The sequence below is a fragment of the Ixodes scapularis genome, unplaced genomic scaffold (genome assembly GCF_016920785.2).
Source record: "Ixodes scapularis isolate PalLabHiFi unplaced genomic scaffold, ASM1692078v2 PGA_scaffold2__306_contigs__length_199485367, whole genome shotgun sequence".
Classification (NCBI taxonomy): domain Eukaryota; kingdom Metazoa; phylum Arthropoda; class Arachnida; order Ixodida; family Ixodidae; genus Ixodes; species Ixodes scapularis.
Genome location: NW_024609857.1, coordinates 59,307,355 through 59,328,953, shown reverse-complemented (window position 1 = coordinate 59,328,953; position 21,599 = coordinate 59,307,355). Strand labels below are relative to the sequence as shown.

The 21,599-nt window shown below is 48.6% G+C and overlaps 1 protein-coding gene across 2 annotated transcripts in view; it reads right to left on the bottom strand.

Annotated features, from left to right (window-relative positions):
• The window catches only part of LOC8043697, a 288,228-nt gene extending 267,488 nt beyond the window's left edge, over nucleotides 1-20,740 (bottom strand). Inside the window, exon 1 of one of the 2 annotated variants that reach the window (XM_040505222.2) lies at nucleotides 20,124-20,740. In XM_040505222.2, the coding sequence (XP_040361156.1) occupies nucleotides 20,124-20,597 (474 nt within the window). In that variant the 5' untranslated portion in view covers nucleotides 20,598-20,740. The remainder of the gene's footprint in view (nucleotides 1-20,123) is intronic. The other variant, XM_029987475.2, reaches the window with a different exon arrangement.
• Nucleotides 20,741-21,599: the final 859 nt, after the last annotated feature.

Sequence of the window (21,599 nt, the reverse complement as noted above, 5' to 3'; positions counted from 1 at the left end):
TACGAATCGTACATGTCCTCCGACGCAGCATGAAGATGACATATTACTTTTTAGCGAGAGCATGCACGATATATTTCCACGCATTAAGCCACACGTACAACCTCGGTTTTCCGCAGGGAAGATAATCCACCTGGCGCTCCCTTGTCCTAAGCTGCGAGGGGAGCCAAGCAACACCTCCTAGAAATAAGGCCGTAGCACTCCCAGTGGTTACGTCACAATGTCGGAGAAGGAAGGCCATGGCGCAACTACGTAAAAAATTATCTGTTACCGGCGTGAAAAAAAAAATGTTTCTTGCTGAGCGGCGCGGTCACGGGTGTTCCTGCGCGTTTATCCGACATTAATATACGGTTTAAGAGCGCAGTCTTGTACAATTTATTATATATATAATATAAACGCAATATACAACGCGTTACCAAGGCTGAAAGTACCGAATGTAGAAAAGAGTATACAGTCTACCTCCGGTATATGTATTGAGCAGGGATGGGCAGTATTTCAAATACAAGTATTTAAAATACGTATTTCAAATACTTTGTGTATTTTGCATTTGTATTTAATTACAAATTAGGTAATGTATTTGACGTGTGTATTTAAATACTAAAATGTGGGTATTTCAAATACAATTGTAATTAAATACAATTTTGTGGGCGAAAATACATCCCTCAAATTTATTGTCACTGTCCAGAGCAGGAAGAAAACTACGTTCTGCACTGAATGCAGTGTCTCTCAATCAAGCACAAGCGTTCAGTAACTTTGTGATTACGGTGCTAGTCCAAAGCAAAAATAGTGACGAAATCGACGTTCACAGGCAGACTGCCTAAATAATTAAGTGCCTGTGACAACTTCTGATGCTTTACAGCTTGATTTCCATCAATATTTTTGCCTGGAACATTCTAAATGCGCGGCATGTCCAGATTTTCGTAACTGGTGCGAGTTGCAACAATAAAATATTCTCTAGCTAGTGCTGCGCGTCTTGGTCGTCTCGGTTCTTTGTTGGTCTATACCAAAATGTAATTGACAAAAAAAAAGCTGATTGAAGCTCTGTACTTTTTTTTCACCTATTACGTCCAAGCTAATAACATTTTTTTTTGTGATTATATTTCTATTACGTTACTAGAGCCTCGCACACTAACTCCCGAGTGTGCGATGCAAAATTAAAATGAGATACCCAGAAACCCGTTACAGGTGCCCTGAAGTCGCTGACGCAAATATTGAGGAATGTTTTTGGAAAAGTATTTGGAGGAGTCCAAATACATTTGGTTGTATTTGTATCTTGTATTTAAATGCTTTTTTGGAAATGTAATTAAATTTGTAATTAAATACATTTTGACGAAGTATTTTGTATTCGTATTTAGATACATATCTGCATGTATTTTGCCCATCCCTGGTATTGAGATACGACATGAAGTACACCGCCCCACAGTTTTCTGCACCGGTGCAGGAGGTGCAAGTAAATCGAACGCAGCTTCTATCTCACTCCTGGGTGAAGTTCTCGTACCCGTTGCGTTCGAAAACCTACCCGCGTCCAGCGTTGCTACATCTGTCTTGTCACGTGACTTGATCCGCCGAAATAACTCGGCGCCATTCGAGTAAGATTCGAACGCAGCCCCAGAGTGCCCATCTGCTGACCGCGATCTGGCCAATCTGATCTGGCCCACCTCTGGGCGCAGCCATCTTAACGTCACGTGATCACTAATGTGGCAAACAGGCAAGATGGCGGAAACCGGGGGGCTGCCATTTTTGACCGCTGGTTTACCGCTCTAAGTTTACTCAAGTTCGTTGACCGAGTCACGGGGCCGCGAGCACGACGTCTGATATTCCGCAGAAGCGAGTTCCTCTACGCACGCTCAGAACGCTTTTGCACAGCCCAGTAAACAAAGATGACAACACGCGGAAGGCGATTAGTGGAATGGTCTATCTAAGGGTGACCCCGCGGGGGCACCCATAAATTAATTTACCGTATACCGCTGGCAAGCACGCAGGTAACTCCGCCCGCCGAACGTACAAAAAACAAACAAAAGAACTGCTATCGTAGTATAAGGCGCGAAGTGGTAGAACGATCAGATGCACAACAGACTCTCCTCCTTAATATATTGTGTACGTGAAGACGGCACCAAGAAGAATCCCGGTTCCATACGGCGTCCTCCCCGACTCGGCACCTCCTAAATATTGAATGAACGCCTCCTGGGCCGTCGTCGACTAAGACGCTTCTTCCCTCGGCCGTTCCTAATGACGCCCAGGACCGGGGACAGATTCGGCACTCGGGCGCCGGGAAAAGCCCCATCGGTCATCCATTCCAATTAGGTGCGAGCCCGTGAAAACGGCCTCACCGGGAAGAGCCGGACTCGAAACAAACTAGACTCCGGCTCACTCCGAAGCTGGCAGTGCGGAGGAAGCGACGCGCTTTTTGGGCCAGTCCTCGTCTTTCGCCGCGTGATCCCGCTCCTGCCCACGCGCAGAGAGCGGGGGTCAGCTGACGGCAGGGAGGCGGTTCATTGGTCCGGCGGGAGCGTAGGTTCCACCGCACCGTCAGCTTTGAGATGTGAACGGAGTGTGGGGCAAAGACGACGGAGGCACGAATGAGAGTCGAGGAGGGGCGAGGCAGTCATCGAAGAAGAGACCGGTGGGAAGGAACAATTACCGGCGGCGCTTAATGGCCGCATCGTCGTCCAAGTGCGATCCTCAACCGACACCTGGGGGGATCGAGACACGCTTGCTTAGCCGGGCCACGTTCCTAAACGGAGGGAACAAGTTCAACGCAGCGACACAGCTGCCCTGTCTACCATATTTTCCTAAAAAAAAAAAAAAACATTTTTTTTTTTATGAGGGTGAGAAGGTTTAATGCGCTACTCGATTCCTTTTAGGTTTCAAAATATTCAAAAATCGTACTCGAAAAAGAGAAAAGGCACGCGGAAACTACACTTCGTTTCACCTTACGATATACCGCAGGATACGCTAGTCACAAACCACATCCCGGCCAATCCAGCGTTGTAAATGCATCACGTAACAACGCGTCTCGAGCCTCGCTGGGCCACTCTCAAAGGTCACGTGACACTCACACGGCATTCGGTCATTCGTGGGGGGAAACGGAGCGCAGTAGTACGCCCTGCCCAAACCGCTTTCGAAGCTTTTGACGGGCACCAAACTGGGGGGACCACGAATTCAATTCAACCCTGACGTCCTTACGAGTCCAACTCGGCGCAGGCGACTAAGAGAGCGCGCAGCGAATCGTAAAATATAAATTCGCGTGTGAGACGGTGTGAAACTAGGCGCACCTTTTGAAAACAAGGGGTTGACAAAAACCAACGCCGTTTACGACACTGTAACACCCGGATTGCCCAGAAAAGGCAAAACATACGTAAAAAGACACAAAGAACCTGTTTTTGGCGAGCGATACACTGCATTTATAAAACGCAAGAAGCGTACATCTAAGTAAGGGCATTGATGTGAACTACGATTCATTTGAAGCGGGGTGCGCTCTTCATAGGGGTGATCGTCTCACCAAGTGAACAAACCGCAAAGAACGTCAAATCTTTTGCTAGGAAACCTTACTCTTAAGAAAAAAAATCGTTAGTGTACAAGTAGTACGCTCCGCTTCGTCTTAAAGACCGACGACCAGTTCGCGCTTCCCACTTTTCCCTCGTTTCCTCCTCTCCTCTCCCCTCTCCCTCTCCCCCCCCCCCCTTCTACCCTGTAAATGACCCTGTCCACCATTGCCCGTTTCCTCCTCCCCCATGGTGAGGAGGATCTTCTGCCTTGCAGAATCTCGAGTCTGGTCGGCGAGCGAAATAACGGCTAAAAGAACGAGCTCAACATTTTGGACGGGCCTGTAATACACGGGCGCATTTGAAGTGAATTCATCGTTCGAAGCAATAGAGAGTTCTAGAATATGGGGGGCCCCCGAAGCTTTTGGGTCTTGATTCCGAGCGACTTGCATGGGGCGTCGCATAGAGGATGCGCAGAAGTTCGGCGCAGACGCAGTACAACGTCCCAAAAGCAACGGCCCCCTATTCTATAACCCTATATTACGCCTGTGCTTGTACAATGTACAGTAAGGCAAAAAAAATTGACACTGTCAAAAGATACAATTTTTTTTTTTTTTTTTTTTTTTTAACGATTAGGTTGTAGGCGAGCGAAACCGCGCGAAAACCTTGGTGATTGGATTATCCGACATTCACGAGCTCGAAACGTAAAGCTACCTCGTATGCCATTAATATACGCGTCTAGTCTAAACGGAAATTGACCGCGTGTGATCCCATGAAATCAAAAACACGGAAATGTTGATGCATTTCGAAAAAAAAAAAAAACATTTGTAGTGTAGATAACCGAAGTAAATACGAGATATTTGCGACATGGGAATCAAACTTTATGCAGTTTTTTTGTGTTTGTTTGTATATATAGGTTGGCTGCGCTGGCGTGGTTTTTTTATCGCTTCTATATTTTTTATATACAGATTTTTCGTAATGCTGCTACGAACTGCATGGGGGCTGGGACTGTCCTCAAGTCGCTGTTGAGCAGCTTTTAGTCCCAGGGCCCTGCTGTCGTGTGCCTTTATTTTCATTTCATTTCATTTATTATACCTTAAGGGCGCCAGGGGGCATTACATAAGGGGGGGTAACATAAAACACAATATAACACTTCAAGGATTGAAATCAAATGTAGGGACAAATAGGTTGAAAGAACATCTGTTATTTTACAGTGCAATATCTTCATTATACAATCATATGCTTAGTAAGTTCTGATAAAAACAAGGCATGATCAGTGATTGTTACGATGGCCTCAGGTAGCGCATTCCAATCCCGTATACACACAAAAAAAGGGAGAGCATGTAACATCAAATAAAACCTATTTGATTTGATTTGAACGTAATAACCAACACCCAGTCCGACTCCCCGATGTTACTCTTTCCCACCCGCTTTCTTGTCCAGACGCGACCTTTAGCCGGACAGACATCAAGCGGTCTAAACCCACTCAAAGCGGCAACACTGTATCAGTGTGCGCGAGCAAGAAGAGGTTAAACAAAAAATTCCACAACGTCACCCGAGTTTTTTTGTTTTTTTTCAGGGATTTTTTAGCGGCACGGAACGCGATGGAGTTGCCCTAACAACCTAAAATAAACTTATTTTTTCTTTTTTTTTTTAATGAGCAAATTGCAGGTGACTTTGATAGCTTATGCTGATTTAAAAGTTCTGAACAGTGCCTGCACTGCACGAGCGCGCGTGCTTGGCAGGGGCGCTGAAAGCCCGTAGCTCGCTCTTAGCTTCTGCTACGCTCACACTTGAGTGAAACGAAGTATAAAAAGGTTTCTCCGAAGGAGCCAGTTAAAAGATCCATGATGAACGACTTACGAAACATAACCATATAAAAGCACGTTAAGGATTAAGAGGTTTGGCATGGCAAAACAAAAATAATCACGATGAGATTATGCGGGTGGAAACTGGGGGAGAGGAGGAGACGAGAGGGGACGTCAGAAGAACACCGAGCTCTCGTTGGAATGTTTAGTGGGGGAAGACGCAAAGCTAGCTGCCTCACTCTTCAAACGGTTTTTATTTATTTTTTTTAGATTGCATATAACATACTGTTGACGCGGCATTAGCAAACAGCCGAGCTCACTTCGACGGGAAAGAAGAAATACTTCAAGATCGTAGAGAACGAATCTCTCGACACATGGCGCGTATCGCTCATGTAGGAAAGCCGAGGTCGAAGCAAACGAACTTCAGGACAGTCGAGGCCAGCCCGATTCGCCGGACTTTCGGCGCCAGTATCCGAATACACGCCCTTGACTGCTCCCCCCTTCTACTCCGTGTACTTGTCAGCACTTTCCGGAACCTGTCAAGCCAAACATCCGACAACTTCGGCCTTCTCTAGACTTTCTCCCGGACAGCTGCTTCTTCGAACGACACACGACAGGGAAAAGGAAACAACAACAAACAAAAAGAGCTCGTAGCGGCCATCGCTCACAGAGGACAAAACGCAAGCGTCAGCGTGTTTGCCCTTGGTCCCCGAGGCGGGCAAAGAGCGGAACAGTGACCAAAGGTGGCGGCCAAGGCGAGCTCGGCGTGCCGCCGACAAGAAGCAGACGACGCGGACGACGACGGGTGCGCAGCAGTCGTCTGCTAACAAGCGGCCAAGGAGAAACGAGCCGTCCGATTGGGGAAGGCTCAGAAGCGCATTAGGCCTAATTGGGAAAACGATTGGCGCCGCTCATCGCCCACCATCCCGTGCACGCCGTATGATCCCGGGTTCCCGGGCGGAAGGAGGATTTACTTTTTTTTCCGCCTTCGAAGCAGCGAATCGTTCGCTCGAGCCTCGACGCCGACTTCCGCCCTGCCGCCCGCTGGCAGGGAAGACAGCGTGATGCGCTACAATGTTTCCACGATAAACTTTCCAATGGAGTCAGTCAAACAGCTCCAAAAGTGCGGTCGTCATCTTTGTGCGTTCGCTAGTTCCGGCTACACTGCACTCGTTTTCACCTCAAGAACCGCTGTCCGGGTCCTCGCGAAGCATGATTACACTCGGCGACAACGTTTCTTGGCAATGCAGTGGAGGGTACAGGCACGTGTTCCCTCTCCCATTTTGAGCGCTGAATTAAGCTGTGCGCGGGCTCTGCTCCTCTCCACTGCACTGCCAAGAAAAGTTGTCACCGAGTATAATTTCCCCCTTTAAGAGAAGAATTAGGATATATGTAGGTGCATTTTTGATTAAATATATGCTATCTCATCAAGACGTACACGTTTTTCAGTACCCGACGTGCGGTCACGCACCACTCCATCACGGAGAAGTGTTTTACCCCATAACAGGATACTGCGCTGTGGCAAAATGCATACACGGTATCGCAAGGTGCACTCTGCGCAGGAGTGCGAACACGGAAAGTCAGAATTTCCCTAGCGAACACCTAAAATTTCCCTATTTCTGCCAAAATTTCTCCCCCTCGCCCAAATATTACTAAATATCCGTAAAGCTTTTTCTTTTCTTTTTTAACGATATTATATCTATTTTATAGCTTTCACGCCTCGAGTACGTTTCGCAAGAATGAGCTCATCGGGCCAAAACTGCGGACAAGGCAAATTTGACAAGGGGAACTGTTACCGGGAGATTTAAACTGACGAATGAAACCCTATCTTCACGTTAGATGTTATGCACGCCATCAGAACATGGCAATAGCGCTTTTTGTAATAGTCAGGCCAAAAAAGGTGTAACACAAGCGAGAGTTCTCGATCTAGAACACAGAGAACACGACACACAGTAACTCCCATTTCGTGCAAGGCACTTCACGAAATATTATTAGTCATGGTAAGTCTGTATGTCCAGACATCGCAATATTTCTTCTTGTACTCAGGTTTTCTTTTTCTATAGAAGGCACAGCGGCACTCTCAGAAGTTTCCACTTGGCTGATCTTTTCCTCCATAGCTGTCACGGTAGCGATGAAAGGAAATGAAAATGGATTTTGCCGAAAAAAGTTGTTCTAGAGCTCGTCAGAGTTTCCAGATGGTCGCACGACAAACCGCTAAACGGCTGGAGAGAATAGCCAAAATGTAAAGAAAGCCGCCAAACTTCGATGTTATCTCCAAATAAGATCACAATTGACCGATACGATTCCAGATATATACGGTGCCCAAAATTTTTAAACTAGCATAATTTCCCTCATTACCACATACACCTGAAAATATTCCATAGCGCGTCTCACTACGGTCTTGTAGAGGTCATCACAGTAGCCACTAAACAAACCTGTCAGAAAGCTTGAGAACAAAAAAATTCGGCAGAGACACTTAAGACTGCTTAAGTTTAGGAATGCGAAAGTATTTCTACAAGCAGCGCTGTTTTCCTATCGCACACGGCGCTCCGGCGGTGACATCATGCTCCCCCACTGCGCAGGCGCGGCGAACCCCGCCGGCTTCACGACGGCTTCCATGACGAAGCATCTGCGTTGCTGCGCTTTTCTTTGTGTTTTACTTCTGAGGCGCGTGCTCGATGACGTATTGGTCTGACCACCTTTCTGGCACAACGCCGCCGCTTTTTCGCGGCCGTAGCTTCTCCGCAGTGCACCCGTGCTCGGCAAGAAGCGTATTCAACGGGGCTAATTAAATCGCACGACGAGCAGACCACGAACAACGCGAAATGTGAATCCCGAAACTTCAGAGTACAAAGATCAAAGAACGATACGAAGATCAAGTAAAATTCCGCGTCATTCTGCGCGATGCGCCGAGAAACTGAAGGAGAGGGGAAGACGAGAAGGACGTCAGAACGCCGAGTTCCGGTTGGAATGATTAGTGCGTAGACGGAAAGCTAGCTGCCTTTGTCTCCACCGCTCTCGTCGAGCGCGTTAGAACGCCGGCATCCGGCGTTTCGATCTGGCATTCAAAGAAAGAGGCGGTTCTAGCTTTAGGTCTACCCGCTAATCGTTCCAACCAGAGTTCGGCGCTCTGACGCGCCCCCCCCCCCCCCCTCTCTCTCTCTCTCTCTCTCTCTCTCTCTCTCTCTCTCTCTCTCTCTCGCTCTCTTTTGCGCTGCCCGCGACCAACTGGGGAGATCCGTAGACCGCTTTGCCACGGAGCCGACGAGACCGACCGAGTGCTCCAATATGCCTCTTCGGCGCATCGCAACGCGAGGAATTAGGGTACGCCGATCGATGGGCAACAAAAAAGAGCGTACAGGGACCGCGAGTAGACAAAGTAGCCGAGAGAACACCACCTAGAATAATCAAAGCCATGCGCACTAGAATGTTCACGTCATCGGAGTGAAATCGAGCAAAGACAGAGATTGGATGTACGAGTGCTACGCCAGTGCTCGGGTCTGCCTCGTGTCAAATCAACGGGTCGGAGGACGCTCGGCATCGGCCTCGGGTCCAATTATTGAGTTCGCGTCATCTTGGTGTGATTACGTTCCATGAAGTGGAGTTCGGGGGCCTTCATTGTTCTTGGTTAATGTCGGGGGTAAAAATAAAATCACGTGGGCGCAATTAGCGAATAAACAAAAGCCCTCCGAGCGCTAAGACCAGACGGACTTGCACGCCGTATACTTTCCGTATTGAAAAAGCGACAGGAACTTTTGGAGCAACGTCTTTAATGCGCTAGCATTAGAACGCTCGTTTTGACGAAAACCCGGCGGTATCTTTCGTTCATCAGTGTCGGGGAGAGAGGGAGAAAGAGGGGGAGAGGGTGACGCGTGCGACGCTCCCATTGGTCCGAAGCGCTGACGTCAGCACGCGTTAACCTCTCCCTCTCTCCCTGTCGTTGACGAACTGACAGACACCACCGGGTTTTCGTCAAAACGAGCCCTTTCGTTTTCGTCTAAGTCACGCCTCCTCCTCTCTGGCGCGGAGCCAGAGAGGAGGCGGCGCCGCGCAACACCTTATAGATTACAAAGCCGCAGTGCCAAATGAGATGGCGTCATCAGAGAATGCCGACGCTGGACACAGACTGGAAACGAGTGCTGCGTCAGCGCTCGTCTTCGAGTCAAGTTTCAGCCGAACGTTGACGCAATCGCCGTGTCCAACCTGTGCCCAGCGTTGGCCATTGCTGATGACGACATCAAATTAAGTACTACGGCTTTGTTATCTGGGAGGTGTTCCGCCGCGGCGCAATAGAACGGGGGAGGGGGGGCCTGTTTAGTCGCCACTCTGCCGTCGTCGCTTGTTCTTTCGCTCCGTTTCCGTAGTAGCGGTGTGTGGGCTGTGATCTGTGTGTGTAGTCAAATCGATGGATGCGGTTCCCTCCACGAATAATACGGATGCGGTTCCACCCACGAGTGGTACGGATGTGGTGGTTTCCACGAGTGATATGGATGACCGTATCCAAGGGCGTCGACGTACTCTGACAGGCAGAGTACAGAAAAGGGGTAAAACAAATTACAGGAAGATTCATTGGTGGATTTTAAGGAATCCGTTAGCATTATCCTTGGGAAACGCCACATACGTGCCCCTTTGGGAAGCTCCACCACCGACCCCGCAACTAGGCCACAAAGAGGCAGCAAAAAATAGGAGAAGCAAAAGAGAATACCAAAAGAGAAAAGTGAAGGGGTCAGCGTTAGCGTTTCCCAAAAGGGGACGCGTGTGTGGCGTTTCCCAAGAGTCAGGCTAACGGATTCCCCATGGAATCTTCCTGTAATTTTTGTCGAATGATTTCTAAACTGGACACAGAAAGCGCGCCGGCGTTTGCGCCCACAGTGAGGCCAGTGACGCTCAGAAGGGTGACGTAGTATTTTCAGTCGCGTCGTCACTATCTCGGCAGCGCGTCCTTGTTGGATGTGACGATTGAAAGCCGCCGAGACCAAAAAACGACTTCGTAACTCCACGCAAAATTGAAAAAAAAAAAAAAAAAAAATCTCCGGCGTTTTTTTTAAATTTTTATTACTATGAATTTTCGGAAGCAAACAAAAGAATAAAAAGAAAAACGAAAATTCATTGAGGAGTATCTCAGCGCACGTGGGCACTTCGAAAACTGGTTAAATTGGTTTAGCCTCGGTTAGTAGATGGCGTCAATACTAAAATTGCAACATGACCTATCTAACCATAAATAAAAACTAAGTAACACATTTAGTTAATTCTACTTATCGCGACAATTAACCCCCTGTATGATATCCCTCTAGCCGTCCAACTTACCTGCACTGACCGCATTAATGCGACTTTCACAGCCTTCTTTATTTTTTATGTGTTAAAGCTAAAAAAAAAAAAAAAGAACACCCAGTATATATATATTACCTAACATTTTGCGCTGAGAGAGATAGAATGCTCGAAATACCGTATCCTCCCATTAAAATGGCATTGTCTCTCAAATGGCATTCCCTCAAAAGCGCGCTGCATTGGAGTAATCGAGTCATAGCCTGGAGCGGTCAATTTCTCCTCGTCGGCATTTTTAGATATTGGGAGCCTATCTCGACGTATACCGCGACGCGAATTCGATGACAGTTTCGAGTCGACGTGCCGTTTCCAACTGCAGAGAGAGAGGAAGAGAGCGCGGAGAACGCATTCTCTCGTTCACACACACACAGATGCATGCATACGTACACACACAGACACACACACGCACACGCACACACGGCAAAGAGCGCACGCGAAACGCGTTTCGCATTCCGGAAATGGCAAACCAGATCGAATGAACAGCCCCGTTTCTCTTAGGAAACGTAAGATATAAGTAGGGTTCCGTGTTTTCGGTATTTAATGATAAACTCCGCAAAATAACTCTCTCCTCCCCCCCCCCCCCCCCCCCTTTTTCCCGAGCTGGTTTCGTCGGAAGACCCAGAATCGAAGCTCTTACTGCATCAGGAAACATTCCAAGGTTCAACTGAAAAGAAATCTTTACATGCAGCTTTACTTTACGTTTACCCGCTGTACGACCTCACTGGACGCTGGGGAATCTAATGCCCGTATCCTGTTTTCTTCAACATAAACCTCGAAAACGTTAATATTTTCTCCGGCACCTAAAACCACGAAGTCTATGAGGGGAAACAAAAAAACATACACACACACAGGCACACACAAAACACAACACACACACGCACAGGAATTTGAAGAAATAAAAACCCCGAAAACAGGGAACGATACATATATCTTAGCGGCTCGAGACATCCATACCAGCGCATCAGCGCAACTGAGAATTCATTTACTAGGGAAATTTTCCGTGAAGAAAAATTAAGAGAAAATGGAGAGATGATGACGACGGTGATGTCACCAGAGCCGGTAAAGGACACGTGTCAGTACTTCTCCGAATGCAACGAAATCGCAAATGCTGGCAATCGGTGTGTGAAAGACGAGCACGCGCGAGAGGTTTTGGGGATAAAAAAGTAAGAGTCGTATTATGCAATGCCATCATCTTAAAAACACATGCAGCGATCTTTACCTTCGAAGTTCTATATTGCATGAAATGCAACATGGGGAATTGATGAGCACTCTAAGAAAAGGCCCGTGCGTCTACTTTCCCGCACAACACTTGGAGAGCCAATCACCGCAACTTACGGAGGCAGCTTAGCGAATGACAATGCCGAAACGTATGTTTAGACCAAAAAACGCAGTCTGAGTTGTGACATTAAGCAATGCAAGCGTGACGTTTTGCATTGCTTAATGTCACAACTCAGACTGCGTTTTTCGGTCTAAACATGTTTCGGCATTGTCATTCGCTGAGCTGACTCCACAAGTTGCGTTGATTGGCTCTCCAAGGATTGTGCGTGAAAGTAGACGCATAGACTTTTTTTAGAGTGAGGGAGTTGGTGTGTCACGTGACGTATATTTTCCCGCTAAATTTCGCGGGGAAACTGAATTGTTGTATAGGTCACGTTACGTCGATTTCCCCCGCTAAATTTAGCGGAGAAACTAAATTGGCGTGTAGGACGCCAGACGTAAATTTTCCCGCTAAATGTAGAGGGTAAGGTAACTAAATTCGTGTATAGGTTCCCTAACGTCAATTTCCCGGTAAATTTAGCGGGGAAACTGAATTGATGTTTTGGTCAAAATACGTGCATTTTCCCGCTAAATTTAGAGAGGAAACTGAGTTGACGTATTTTAGGTCACGTTACGTCAATTTCCCCAAGATGGCCACGTGACGCCACTTTCTTCGCTAAATTTAGCGACACAATTTTAAAATTGGGGGTAGCGTTTAAAAGCACCTCGTGCTTCAAAATAAAAAATAAAAAATAAAAAAAAAAACGCTGTGGCGAGATTTAGGAGATGTATACGAGTAGGGTGTGACAACGAATTATACTTCTTGTTTCTCGAGAGTTGGATTGTATGACTCTTATTGTATGACTTATTCATATTATAGTCCCTGGCAGCCTAAGAAACTTAGGGCGTGGCCCCAGCATCTCATTATCACTCCCGCAGCCAATAAGGAAGCAAGAATCGTCAACACAACAACAAGCCCCGCCCAGGCGTCAGAAACCGTGGGCCATCTATAGTTTGCGACCCCAGCGACCTATAGAGGACGCTACTATGGGGGAATATGGCGGTCTAATCCAGGTCGTGCCGTGCCATGTGCCAGCTCATCGCACAATGCTGGGGCATCAGCAAGCAAGCAAGCATTGAGCTCAAAATGGCTTTCCCCGATTTTTATCCTCCACGTTTCAAAACTGCGGCGATGTTCGGCGTAAGCGAGCTTCCAGAGGATTGACTTTTTTAGTGGAAGCGATGAAAGGACTGCAGCTGCTGTCCTTCCACGGTACCGAGGAACATTGATAAACGCGGAATATCCGGTTTACGCGGTTACGTAGGTTGCGTGCAGAGCAACATGGGAACAAGCTGATACTACAGTTACGACAGAGTTACCGGGACAACTGTTCTGTCACGCAAACCACCGACATGTAATCACGGAAGCCACAAGAGTAAACAGAACTCGCGAAAGAACCCGTTCCGACCAGTTCCGTGTTTTTCCGCTAGTTGCCGTCCTTTTTGCAGGAGTGGCGAATAGGGTTCATGCAGAACGAAACCAAAATGCCGGCAAGCGGCGTCTGGCCTGAAAGATATACCGAGATGATACGTTTGCCGCAGAATTAAATTCATAAACTCGGAAGAAAGAAGTTGAGCACTTCGAGTTGATACCGTCCAGTGACTCTGCCACGCGGAACAACAAAAGAAGAGAGAGAGTCGCATAAACCAGCTATAAAAAGGGGGCGAGAATTACGTCACGGTTGGGGAATGAATCAAAACGAATTCCGCGGGGCCCTCTCTTCTTTACTCGCGATAGTCACGTGCACATGCAACCCACCGAGAAAAAGCTGCAACACAAAGCGCTCCTCAAAAACACACCGACCGACCGCCCAAGAGCGGGAGCAAGCAGCAGAGGCATGAGGCGATTCCCCCTCGCCCGGGCCTGCCCCACGGGGGAGCAACAAGGTAGAGGTAAAAACGCGCCTAGACAGTAAAAAAAAAAGTGCGCAGTCATCCATCCCTCCCCTCTCCCTAGAGAAAAACGGCCGAGGCTATTTCCCTGTGCACTTCCCCCGGCCCCAGCGGGCGGGGGGCGACATTCCCAAGGGTACGCTGGCGACTAGACATTCCGCGTCCAGGCCTTCTTTCTATTCACGCAGGAAGACCCCTCCAAACAGACGCGAAAAAAAGGAAAAAAAGAAAAGAAGTTTGCATGTGTAACAAAACTCGTGCAAGAGGAAGGTAAAATCATCCGGCGGAAAGTTGCCAGCCACATCACACCGTCCTGGAAAGTCTGCACACTCGGTGAACGGAACAATGAGCGGGCAACTGGGTGTATTTACAGAAGTCGTTAGGTCCGCGGACCCGAGTGTAGTGCTTGCCTCTCGCAGAGCCTTACCAAGTAAGTTCGTCGTATTAAACTCAGTCTGGCCACTATGGGAGGCAGTAGTCCACAAAGCGCAAGTAACAGCGGTGGATTAAGACAAAAACTATAAAGCGTCGTTCTGGGCTTGAGCTCTCGAATCGAGAGATAAGACCTCTTCAGCGCTCATCACCCGGACAAAAAAAAAAAAAATTCCCAAGTCACGTCCGCAGGGGACGGATGGGCTCCTCTGATATGCTGTGGAAGAGAGCTATTGCGCATGCTCAGAGCGCGTTCCGCAGCCCAGTAAACAAAGATGGCGGCGCGCAGAAGGCATTCATTGGACCGTATCATAGCTGGCTCTCTTTGGCGTCCCCTGCACAGATGGCATTCCCGTTACGTCGACATTCCGTAACTCATAGGGCGTCAGAACAACAACACCCAGATAAGCAGAAGGCCTCCTTACCGTCATCACAGTGAGATCGATTGAGGCCTGGAATGGTCACGAGTGCTGCGCCAGTGTTCGGCCGGGCTCGTGTTCACCCACCGTCAAAACGCAGAAACTACTCACTGGTCACACCTAAACATATCCTCTCGCCACGTCGGTTATTAAAATGTTGGCGGCTTAGTTATACGAGCAGCAGCAGCCCTAATCGCATTTAAGCGTGACCGGCACCCTTAACCGCAACTAAAAGTGCCCGTGTAACTAGAAACAAAGAAGAAAGAAGGTAGTAACGGGGCGTTTTTTTTTTCCTTCTACTGGCGTGCCCCCAAGCGGACACGAGAAGGGAGGGACGAGATATTTGTTTTCTTCTTCTCCAGGCAGACGGGAGGAAAGTTCCTCCCTTCCTCCTCATCTTCTTTTGGTATCAATTTCCTAACGCGTCGCACTTTTTTTTTTTTTTTGTAGTAAATTTTATTGAGTTGATTGTGCGACAACGGCACCGAAGGCTGCCAGTTATTGTCTTCCTGTTCAAACAAGCAGATAGACTCGGTTGCACTCACGCTTTTACCGCCAATTTTGTCAAACGAAGGCGTTAGAAACAGCAAAGTTCCAGAGCAGAGTTAGCAGTGCTATGTACAGTGAATTAAATGGCCGTCTCCGCAACTTTGCGTCGAAGTCAGGCAGGTTTGCCTGCAGGGTGTTTATTTATTCATTTATTGTACATACCCTCAAGCGCCGAAGCATTGTAAAAAAAAAGGGTAAAGCAAAAAAAAAAAAGACAAAACAAAGAAGATGCGGCGAGAAATTCAAATATAAAAAATACACTCCGATTGGCAAAAGCTTAAAGCAACATCTGTTACGAACAAAATAAGCAAAATAAAATGAATCATGTCGGCTCATCAAATAGAAATGTAAACAAAGATTGGCGAAAAAGAAAATAATAGGATATAGTTGCGATATCTGCTGGAAGGTCGTTCCAATCGTTTGATGTATGCGAAATAAATGAATAAAAAAAAGCGTTCGTTTGGCAACGTGTTAATCCAACTTTATTCTGATGGCCCAGACGGGAAGAATAATAGTTAGAAAATGGTCTCACAGCGACTGATGATGATACACTTCATGAAACAGGCAAAGTCGAAAAAACGTTCTACGCAATGACAAAGAGGGTAACAACAAACTAGAGTTCATTGATGATATGCTGGCTGTTCGATTTTAATTAGACAGAATGAAACGAACGGCGTAATTTTGAAGGTTAAACTAGTTCGAGAGCTTTATGTAGAAAGGCGTGGTTAGGATCCCAAATAAAGGCTGCGCATTCTAATTTTGACCCTACAAGAGTGTTATAAGGAAGAAGCTTGAAATTAACTGGGGCCGTTCTGAAGTGCCGTCGTAAATATCCTAACATGCGGCCATCGTCGGCGACTATAATATCGATATGAGGTTTCCAGGTTAAAGTCGATGGTATAGTAACAAACAGATAACGGTATGAGTTTACAGATTCAAGTTGAATGTCGGTTAGTGTATATGCTGAAGGGCGCGCAGCTTGCCGGGAAAACCGCATTGGTTTGCATTTGTTAGGGTTTAGTTCCATACACCATTTTTTGCACCAAGCAGTAATATTATTTAAATCAGATTGCAAAAGGCGTTAATCATCATCATCATGAACTTCCCTATAAATTACACAGTCATCCGCGTATTGAAGCATGGAGGAAAAAACACAACTCGGTAAATCATTAATGACTATTAGAAAAAGAAGCGGGCCTAAAATCGAACCTTGGGAGTACGCCCGATACCACATCAGTCAGGGATAAATTATTGTCATTTAGAGTTACATATTGTGAGCGGTTCGTAAGAAAGCACTCTAGCCAGGTTAACAAATTACCGGACATTCCATCGCTCGGGAGAAGTGTGTTTCGTCGTCTCGCCGCAGCCGGGCGCCCGTCACGTGGCGCTCCTCTCATCCGTTGTCTGCCGCTCTACCTTTTCAATTTAGGCCGCCGCTTCTCGTGGCGATCTGCCAGGCTTTGTCAGTATAGACGAGGCAATGGTTGTACAACCTTGAGCGTCTCAAACTGTCACGCATGTAGAAGCGTGACTGCTTTGGTGCGAAACGCGAGATCACGAAGAAAATACAAAAGAAACAACAAAAATTCGAACGCTGTCGAAGCTCAGGTCAAAGCTGAGACGCTAAAGCCTAGTTCACATGCAGCGGTTTTGGCCCTAGAGCGGCGCGATTTCTGCCGTCGCGGCGCTCGTGCCGCTCAACCTCTAGGGCTGGCCAGAGCGCCGCGACGGCAGAAATCGCGCCGCTCCAGGGCTAAAACCGCTGCATGTGAACCAGGCTTAAGAGTTGAGCAAAGAGACGCCGTTTCACGTGTTCCAAAGAAAAAGGAAAAAAGAAGAATAAAAAAAAGCGTCAAAATGCCAGGTGTTCTGACGTCACCGCCCTGGGATAAGAGAAGCGTACTCTTGCGCTGGAGGCATGAACATGGCATTTTCGATTGTTTTACAGCGTTGAATCTAGCCGATTTCAGAGGTCGAAAGGTGTACTTCCGTTTTTTAACATGCATAGAAAGAAAAAATCTCAGCGAAAGTGCCATAAGTAGTACGAGACCCAATCAAGTGAGCATGTACTACCCAAAATGAGGGCGCCACAGTTTGTACAAAGCTTCAGCGCAAGAGGCTTTATAATGCCGTCCTCGCTAAGACTTACTGAGCTCGATTCACTCGATTCGGAGCCACCATATTGCTAAGCAGACGAGGGAGGAACTTTGCTCCCCGTTTGCGGGGACGAACGTTGCTCCGTTTCTAAAGGTACCTACAGGAAAACAGCATTGCTCCCTCGTATACAGGAATATATAGACCCCCTCTCCTTTTTCTTTTAGAGTGTATAGGTATAGTTGGCAGTAACTGCTAACCATACTTAAGCGTAACTGCGGCTGACGATATTACATGTTTTTATCCCCAAAACATCCTGTGAGGGACCGTCCTTCCAACATTCATTGCCACCATTCATCATTTCGCTACATTCGGAGAGGTTTTATGCAAGGCAATTTGGCAATGCAGTCAAAGGTGCGGGCGCGCGTGACCTCTCCCATTCTGAGCGCGGGCCAAAGCTGTGGGCGCGCTCTCCTCCTCTCCTCAAAAATGACAAGAAAAGTTGTCCCCATGTATAGTGACCAATTCTCTCCCCCCCCCCCCCCCCCCCCCCATATCTGTGCCTGTTCCCCCTTTCTGACGCTCCAGCCATGAAGGTACACCGCACATACAATGAATAAGGTGGCCTTTCCATGTGTTCTTTCATCGGCATATATTTCCGCTTCTTCTCCATTCGCTTTACTTTCTCCATTTTAGCAGTTCGACAGATCCCATTAGTCCTGCGTAGATATTTGAAGCCAAGTCTTTTGGCCCGCTTTAAGCACCCCGCATTCAAACGTTACACGACGCAAAAAATAACACTTTGACGTGAGCTCTAACTTATCCGCGGGAGTGCGCAACCTTCGTTCGGCGACAGTGCCGGACAAACATCCGAGTTCCTCGAGAGCGCAATCTCACAGGAAAACGAGAAATCGACATTTCATGCCCAGATAACACATTTTCAGCAGCTTCTCCATCCGCGTCCAGTGTTGAAAACGACATGAAGGTCCTTCAGTTTGCTCGCCTCCAGCGCGATCTCCGTATACCTTCGAGACACTCCGGCGTCTCGGGGGCCTGGAGGGTCTACGCTCAACCAAAGCTTGATGGTAGCCACTGGTAGGGTGCCTTCATGTACGCTTTGCTGAGGGTGGTGACATCTGGCGATGCTGTTCCGAACACTTATTTTTATTTTTGGTTCTGAAACGCGTGAAAGTGCGTCTCGCTGCATGCGCTAGTGACGCTGACTTTGCTACGGCGATATTTTGTTTTCGACGATGTCTTTAATTTCCCCGTGCGAGCGTGCTTTCGGCATCGCGGATACTGCAAAGGATGGCATAACCCTAAACAGAAGGGCATCGAGGCACCCTAGGCACTATTGCATGCTTGGGTACTAGCATGCAGACGACCAAACGTCGTAAGGTGATTGGCGAATTGGTATCAGTTGCCATGGCAATCGCAATTTCGGTCCATTCAAATCTTCGGAAGGGTCGTTATGAACCTGCAGTCGCCCCAAGATCGCCATGGAGCATCATCGTATTGATGCGTTCCTCGCCAATCTAAGCGTCTGTGGCACTGTGCATGCAATCAACGTACCAATCATGCCTGCCTCTACAGATCTCTCACAAGGGTGTTGTTTGTCTTGTGTAATTCAAGATAGGAAAATAACTTTTCAGTGCCGGCAGGCAGACGCCGCATGCGGTGGCACTGCGAAGGTGTGCGCTTGTTTTGCCGTGTGTGGATGACAAAATGTCGGTATTCAAGAAACATCTTTAACCTGTCACCGGAAATCGTGATCGTCTCACCAAGAATGGAGAGGTAGAGGAGGAGCTTGGCGCTACCTTCTCAGGGTCCAGTGGCTTTAGTAGCAAAGCAGAGAGCTGGGCTAGTTGGTGCAAGTCTAACATGGTGCAGGTGTAACAGCGCGTAACAACGAAGACTAAGAGAAGGAACACACAACGCAGGACGAGCGCCGCTGCAGAAGACTCCGAAACAGATGCCCTGTCGTTCTCATCCATGTCAGTGACGATGGGAAGAGAGTTCAAACATTTTATCGGGCGACATACTTTTGCGTTTCAACGTCCGTGCCAGGAACACGAGTGAAGCAAAAAAGAAAAAGATCCTCGCGAACGGTAATCGTCGAAACGAGCGTGCTTCGCCGACGCAGGTGGCCGCTTGCCAAAGGAGTCGCTCGGAAGAACGAGAGGTCAAAGAACCGCACCGTAAACACGCGCAACGCCGCCGCGCTTCTGCTTTGCCACTCACGCTGAAAAACGGTTTCACCTGCGAGCCGGCAACGAGAACCCGCTCAGTGAGCAGAGGAACTCGGTGGTAATGCGCAACGCGAGCGAGAGAAAGAAAACATCTCTCCCCAAACGTTACAAACAACCGAGAAGGCCGACCGCCGCTCAATTACAGAACACGTTCGGACGCATGCACGCGCGCGTGCGTAAGAACAGCACGGTGGCACGATCTCAGGCGCGTCCGCGGGTCAGCACACGTAACGAGCGCGGCAAAGGAACGCAAATCGCTTTGGCTTCGCTGGTCACTGCCTTTCGAGAAGCTCGTCCTTGAAACGCTGAAAGGAGGCAGCGGGGGAACAAAAGAACGGCGAAGCGTGCGTCGTCACCTAACGACTCCTGCGGCTTCGTTCAGTGACCATGCGGAGCTCAATTCCACTGAACGGGGAGAAACTAGAAGTCGGCATCACAACGTTACACTCCTGCCGCGCCACGACTGTCGAACACACAAGAGCGCCTTTAGGTGTCAGGAAAGACGGGGGTTCAGTTTACAGAAAAGACACGCGCAGTCGCTTGCCAGTGACTCACCGGATTGCTGTAGGGCTGCATGCTGAGCCGTATCCCATCGCGAACCATCTTGTCCCGCACCATAATCTTGAGCTGCATCTTGGGGAAGCGCACCAGCTCGGCCTTGCCCTCTTCGTACTCGTCGGTGAAGTAGCGGAGCGAGTCCGGCCGGGCGGCCGCCTTGTCCGTCGCCCAGCAGTCGGCCGCGCCGCCGGCGAAGCCGTACTCGGCGGCGGCGGCCCTCGAATGCCGGGCAGCCTCTTCGAGGGTGAAATAGACGGCGGTGCCTCCCTGCTCGAGCAGCACTCGCACCGCTTGCAACACCCGCTCCCGGTGCCTGGGGTCGCTGACGCCGATCGCATCGAGATCGGGTTCTCCGATCTGCTTGCATATCTCCAGGTCATCGTAGCCGTTGTCCACGAAGCTTTCGGCGTACTGCGGCAGTCCCAACGTGCGGAGCCAGTCGGCCACGATGCTTTGCTCGCCGGCGTTCATGCTGATCCCATCTCGCTCAAACGGTTCCGACGTTCCGACGGCGGGAGCGGCGCCGCTAAAATTGACACTGGACGCGGAGCAACCCGGCGGCGGCGGCGACGCTGCTTGCAGCGGCTCATCCCACTCGCTCCATCACCAAGAATGGCAGGCCGGATGCGGTAGACGGCGCATGCGCGAGAAGGAGTTACCTCACGTCCGGTTCGGTCGGTCGCGACACTGGCGCTCTCTCGTGAGGGCTGAGAAAAGTATTGGTGGGGTGCTCTCCTCCTCTTATGGGCATCTTCGGGGCGGGTGAGTGAGGAGCCAGAGGAGCGTTGCATTCGGTTCTTTGGGCCATTTGAGCAGATAGAGTCGTCGAGTCGCCGGGTTCCACGCATCTGTTCGACCGCACTCGTGCTCTGTCCGTCCCTTTCGGCCCGCAGGAACAATCCGTAGCGATTTTGAGAGCCCGCACTTGGTAGGCCGTACGTCGATTAAATGCTTCGATATGGGCGTAGCCCTATTCCTCTTCGATCTTTCAGCAATCAGACCCGCATGTAGAGAAGCGGTTCGTGTGCTCTGAATTGCCCTATGGTATTTTTGTTTTGTTTTATACAGACTGTTGTTGACAACGCTTGTTTTTCACCCCTCCTCCCCGCCTATATCTTGACTACACGACACCAACGAAACTAAAGCATCGCATGCGTGACCCCCGTAATTCACCCAGACATGCACAGTACAAGTTATTGAAAAAAATAAAAAAATTAAATATTGTTATTTGGTCGAAAAGTCATAGGTACGTTTCTCGTTACTGAGATTCAAAAGGAACGCGTTATTTCAGCTCTAGACTCAAGGATCTGGAGCGGGTTGGTAAGTGACAGGGATAAAAGGAAAGCAACACGAAGGACGAGGACAGGACAAGAGGACAAGACATCTCGACCATTTATTGGCTTGACACAAAAAGAAGAAAAGAAACCGGAAAAAAAAAGGGGGGGGGTAAAATTGTGAGGGGAAATAAAAAAG